Raw genomic sequence first — 6,240 nt, 5'->3', positions numbered from 1 at the left:
TTATCTACCATTGTTTCTAGCAACTATCAGAAATTAAAACTCGCCAAGTTACTGATGAAAAGAAGCAAGAAAGCAACATTACCAAGAAATTTGAAGCTAACTACTTTTCCTGTAATGCTGGTGATTGAAAGGTGCTCGCTGACTCTTCAAAAGAAATTTAAAAAAAAAAAGTTAGCGATTGATTGGGGCTATTATCTGCATTTGATCTTCAGTTTTAAGAGCATAATATGTTCACATATGGCTAAATGAAAAATCACTATCCGAATTTTGTATTCGCCTTCTGTGTGCAAACAACTTGTATAATGATGGTACTACCAAAGTCCCAGTTAATCCAAAACAGAATCTCTGCTGCATTAATCCCAGAGAGGAGACTCATTTTTTTTATTTTTTCGTGGGGTAAATGGAGAATGGGAGCTAACGATGCTCTCCTCCCCGGAATGGAGAACTATACTTACCTAGGTGTTATGTAGGACTCTGTAGAGCTCTTCTCTCATGGCCTGCAGAGTGATTGGTTTTCGGATCAGACCATTCATCCCAGACTGCAAGCACTTCTCCCAAACATCATCCTCGGCGCTCGCAGTCAGAGCCACAATTGAAGGCCAGCACCTGCTCCTAAACTTTCGGATTCGCATTGCTACTTCGAAACCATCCATTTTAGGCATGTCGAGGTCCATGATTACGAGTTGGAAAGGTGTAGCGGCAGTACTAAAGGAGCTTAGGCATTCGATGCCAGATGCGACAGAGGAGACACAGCAACCAAGCTTCTCAAGGAGCATTCGAGTAACAGCTCTGTTGAAATCATCGTTATCAGCCAAGAGAACTCTAAGGCCTTTGAAATTAGGTGCTGAAGATGTATGCAAGAGACCTGAGGCTTCTCCCACATCAGAGGCTGAGGTGAGAGGTTGCAGCCGGAATTGGATGACAAGCGTAATGCTTTCTGCAATGCCTTGGGAATTTGGAACTGCCCAAATGTTTCCCTGCATCATCTGCAGATCAAAAGAAAAAAATATTAAGCACAAAGAACTTAAAAATCTGTCAGTTGCTACACTTGATATGCGTACTTGAACAGTCTCTAAACTACAAAATAGAAGATCTAGTATAAAGAAGCAGAGATACTGATGCATAAGAACTAGCAGCTGGTAATTTGGGGGGTCATACATTGTTAAAGGCCACCTTCTTTGTGGAAAATCAAGGATGGCACCAGAAGAAAGAAGATAATGCATCAGGATGGAAAGCTTCCGATTATGGTGCACAGAAACTGGAATTCCTATGAATTGCAGTGGCAACAATTCCATTAATTTGAAAGGATAAAGTGAAATTGTTGCTTACTAAACAGTTGATAAATTTCTTTCTATGATCAGCTTTTTAAGTCTTTTTTGTTGCTTCCTGTTCATCTAGACTTGTTCTAAACCTAGGGGAGTTCTAAAGGGTCACATCTCAGTACTAAACAGTTGATAGATTTCTTTCTATGATCAGCTCTTAAGTTTTTTTTTGTTGCTTCCTGTTCATCTAGACTTGTTATAAACCTAGGGGAGTTTTTAAAGGGCCACATCTCAGTTTCATGAGCTTAGGAATGCCCAAATAGTAAGGTATATTTCCTGCAAATTGTTGTTTGATGTCGCAAGCAAGTCCCCTCCCTTGCATTGTTGAGTAGAATATTTGCACAAATTTACAAATAAGTTGATTTCTAGCTGGATACGAGAAGTTCCCCGATTTTCTCTGACTCTTCTTTCAGTTATCTTCTGTGTCTTATCTGTGTGAATTTCAATGGACATTTTCTAAATAGACAAGGGCAGGGGAACCTTTTCCTTTCACCTTCCATGCTATCAAGGATTCAGTTAGGAGATTGGAAGGACCGACCAAGATAAGATGGAGTGCTGAAAGTTTCTTTCAGTTAAATGTTGCCATAATACTCTTATTCATAGAGGTAGTCCGCCACCTATTGCAGCTCAAATATGGAGCTACCCTCTTCCTGTTTCTCTTGATTGGCTATTAATAATAAGATCTGACTGCTGAGAACTTTCTTAAGAGATTCGAAAACTCCACCTAACTGACTTCTTTGTTATGAACTGGAAGAGACTACGAATCATCTACTCTTACCTTGCTCCTATTCTAATACTATGTAGAGGAATTATTACTGACGCAAGCTTAAAATTACAATGCCGAGCTGATCTTCGGGACATATGCACAAATTGGAGAAAGCACAAAGTTCCCAGGTACCTGAAGAGGGTTGGGATTTGATATGTGCTTGTGTCCATGGCTGGAACTCAATGGAAGAATTTTAAAGGGTAAACAGTCCTTAAGAAACCAGGCTATCGATATTATTGTATTCCTATTCCGAGAAGAAGTTACAGCTGTTGACGCATGTTCTCAGGCATTTCCTTTACTGATTTAAAACTTTAGTTTTCTGTTCTGCTGCTGCAGTTTCCTGTTGGATGTCGTTTCCTCTTTTTGTCCCTTTCTTTCCTTTTTCGTCTTTTTGTAACCTCTTCTTTCATTTTCTTAATGAAGAATAGTGAGGCTCGGACCAAATTTTCTCAAAAAAAAGGAGGAGGTTCCCCAGTTTTACCATATTATGCTTGAAGCAGTTAGGCTGACCCCACATCGATGGGTTAAGGCTTTTAAGTTAATGTATGCATAAAGGACACAATATGCACTGCACTGCGATAAATGCGATACCAATATCATGCTGCATGCTAATCTAAAATTTTATGCAAAACTACTGGACATGCAATAATTGGAACTAGTTTCCTCTAACTTAAGAAAATGTTTAAAAGCATCATGTAACAATAAACAATATTATTAAGTATTTCATGAATGCAATCAGGCATACCTGCACAAACTTCTTGCATAGGTTGAAGTTGAGGCTCATCTCAAACCCTTCAGAATTGGGCTTTGGAGCAAGTTGAACTGTTGATGAACTTGGCTCATCACTTTGAGATTTTTTAATCCTAACTTCGAACTTCACACAGGCATATCCATCAGAAAATCTTGATTTCCATGGAACCCATTCCTGAACTTGACCATCCTTGTCCTCCTTATAGCTTAGCACCCGGAATGTGACAAATCCTTCATCACGCCCATTTAATAGAGTAGCTAACATATGCAATATTACATGAAAAATCCGCTTCTCATCCCCAACAACCCGATCGGGCACTGCATTATCAACCTGAAATGCAAAACCAAAACCTCTACAATCACAAAGACATCTTGCAACACTCGCAGCTTCCTTAATCATGGAATGCAGCTGGAAGGGTCTCATAATCAAAGATAAGCGCTCGTTGTCAATAGTAGATGTGCCCATAACATCATTAATCAATGTTGAAATGACACTGCCGGTTTTTGCCATCGTATCAACTGCAAGCCTTTGTTCTTGGCTCAATTTTTCATGTTGCATCATCGACAATATACCCAAGATGGAGTGGATGGGTCTTCTCATTCCCTGGCTCATGGCTCTTTGAAATGTGTTCCTTGCTTCGCTTGCCATCATGGCACTCTGCTTCGCATGCAGCAAAGTCCTGTTCTGCTCCATCAGTTTGTCTCTCATCATCTGTGATTCCTCCAAAACAGCTGCATGAGAGAGGGCGACAGCAACCTGATCAGCCACTACTTCAACAATCTCTAGTTCCTGGGAGCTCCAAACCCTCGAATCATCTCTAGGGGGGACCAAAACAAGTATTGCATAGCTTGCTTCAACAATCTCTGGTGTCCCACCTTTGAAATTGGAAACCTTCAACAGCGGCATTCGTATAGCAGCCACATCTCCAGGTTCAAGCCTACTTCCGCTGCTTGCAGAGGCAAGCACGCAGTCTGGCCGCAGTATCTTCACACCTTTGGTTTCTTTAATCTCCATCACATCCGGATCATCAATGGCGATCGCGCAACTGTACATACTGGATGAGTTTCTCTGTCGCAACTCATGAGTCAGGTTCATCTCCCTTTTATTCTCATTAGGCATCCATACAGCACAATTCTGCAGCCCCAATGTCTTCGAGAGCTCGACCAAAGTGGTGTACAAGATCGTATGCCTATCGAGCGACTTGCGGATCTCGTGGGTCAGCATTCGCACATGCCAGCTGGCTTCCTCCTGCCTCTTCATCTTTCCAACTTCCCTGTCCAGCTCCCAGGCTTTTATCCTCAAGAAGTTCTCCCTCACCTTCACCCTCAGGAGCTGAGGGATCAAGGTCAAGAGGGTGATCGACGTCGCAAACGAGACGAGCGCGGTGAAGAATTTGGAAACAGTGAGGCTCAGCATCAGAAGGAACGAGTGGGGCTCGTAGGTGAAGACGTTGAGCAGGTGGGTCAGTCCGCAGAGGACTATGAAGGCCCCGAACTGGAATACGATCCATTTGAAGGGGATGAGGTTGGAGCATGCCGCAAAGTAGATAAGCTCGAGGGGAATTGAGAAGTAAGCCGCCGCGATCAAGAAGTCGCTCACTTTCTGACATTGGAGGATGGTCTCGATGCTCCAGAGGCTGTCAACATCGCAGCTGCAGCGTCCGATCTCAATGGCGGATGCAGAGAGCAAGAGGGAAAAAATCAGAACCCCATGGCACAATGCTCTTAACATCTGAACTAGAAAGCTTCATTCAATCCATTGATCGGAAGATCCCAAGCTCTCCGGAGTGTCGCACAGCAAACCCTAGTCACCACATTTGAAGATTAAAAACGAAAGCACATCCATGGAAGAAGAAAGAAGATCAAGGACAAGAATCTATCTACCGCTTCTCAAAAGACAAAGAAGATCTTGCGAAACCAAACTCTAGCATCCAAGCTTACGGGTATCCGCTTCCGCTGATCCTTATGCCAAACAGAAAAAGAGCCCCAATCTAAACCTCAAGAATCGGTTCTTAGAAAAGTCGATCAAATAAATAGATTCAAGGGCCGTTTGTCAATTCGAGTGACAAGACGAAGACCCAGCAGATGAACCCTAGAACCCAAGATTGGGAACAAGAGGAGAGAATTTCGATTTTCCAAAAGATCTAAAAAATCCAAAGCCCATTAACCTAATTATGATACAAAAGAGAAAATAACAGTAAAAAAAAAGAGCATAACTCTCAATGTAAAATCTCAGATTTCAACGCTTAGCCCCAGAAAAAGAAGTGAAGAGCGACAACAAAATACAAAATACTCCCAAATAAGAAGACCAATCCACAAAACTTTGAACCGGTAAAGATTTACAAAAAGATCAAGAGTTTCACAAACCTTCAGAACCAGAGAATGTCATCGAAACAAACAACTAGAATTCTTAAAAACAAGTGTCAGGATTCCTCCCTTTCAAACCAAAACAACAACAAGAAGAAGAAAACAACAGTAAAAACCATGAAACTCACAAACCAACAAAGTCATCAACACATAACCTCTTAAACAACAACAAAACCCCGGGAAAATATCATCTTTTTCACTCCCTCCCACTCCCCCCGCACCTATATACCGTAAAAACCACAAAGACTGCTCCTTTCCGAGTCACAAGAACGCAGCAGAACACCCCGACCCCCAAAACCAGCGGCAAAGAGGGAATATAAAACCGGTACCTATAAAACCACCGTCCCCAACCCGCGTCCCACCCAAAAGGCTTCGTGAAGGGCCCCGAGTCGCCTCAAGAAGAGTGGGTCCGTCTCTCCTCAGCCGCCAGTGATGGCGAAATCCTAGGAACTTGTCCTTCGCCCGTCCTCCGCCGAAGCCTTGCGTCCCCGCTCGCATTTCATCGCTCAAATACACAAGAATCGAGAGGAGAATTCGAGTCGAACCATCTCTTTCTCTTGGAGAGAGAAAAAAGGAGAGGGGAGAAAGAAGAAGAGCGGCGTCGGAAAGAAGAGACGAACGGGACTTGCCGGACAAAGTAGGCTGCTAATTTTTCTTCCTATTCTCACTCTCTTTTTCTTCCCGACGTCACGCCACCACGGTATTTTCATATATCCCTAAAAACCAGGGACCAAGGGGGAAACGTGACGATGTTTGACCCGGACCCGCCAACTCACACCCTGACATTAATTTGTCGCGGGTGGCGGATTTTGATGATTGCTCCGTAAACGGGTGAAGTGCAGGTTGGCTCTAAATCCGCTAAAACTAGAATTTGGCTAAGCTTGGGGGTTTTGATGTCGTCTCATTACACAAGTCCACTATCTTATCTTTTTAGCCTTACTTGAATGGCCTGTATTTTCCGATCTTCAACTAATCTGATTTCGAAAGAATTTTGGTCGGTGCCATATGTTTGCCTCGTGCACACGGCTTTTTACC

General features: G+C 42.9%; 1 protein-coding gene across 3 annotated transcripts; it reads right to left on the bottom strand.

Annotated features, from left to right (window-relative positions):
* Window positions 1-182: 182 nt before the first annotated feature.
* Window positions 183-5,856, bottom strand: LOC103715463 (ethylene receptor 2-like). 3 transcript variants are annotated; one of them, XM_008803088.4, is made up of 4 exons: window positions 4,723-5,528; window positions 2,834-4,642; window positions 866-986; window positions 183-789 (listed from the first exon to the last, which is right to left on the bottom strand). In XM_008803088.4, exons 2-4 carry the CDS (start codon window positions 4,568-4,570, stop codon window positions 716-718), a joined length of 1,932 nt encoding a protein of 643 aa, XP_008801310.2. In that variant the 5' UTR covers window positions 4,571-4,642; window positions 4,723-5,528; the 3' UTR covers window positions 183-715. The 3 variants fall into 3 exon arrangements, with proteins under 3 accessions (XP_008801310.2, XP_008801309.1, XP_026663630.1); XM_008803087.4 differs by lacking the exon at window positions 4,723-5,528 and adding an exon at window positions 5,535-5,856 and having other exon boundaries at window positions 183-986; XM_026807829.2 differs by having other exon boundaries at window positions 183-986.
* Window positions 5,857-6,240: the final 384 nt, after the last annotated feature.

This window comes from Phoenix dactylifera, chromosome 2 (assembly GCF_009389715.1).
Source record: "Phoenix dactylifera cultivar Barhee BC4 chromosome 2, palm_55x_up_171113_PBpolish2nd_filt_p, whole genome shotgun sequence".
Classification (NCBI taxonomy): domain Eukaryota; kingdom Viridiplantae; phylum Streptophyta; class Magnoliopsida; order Arecales; family Arecaceae; genus Phoenix; species Phoenix dactylifera.
This window is presented reverse-complemented; position numbering and strand designations above follow the sequence as displayed.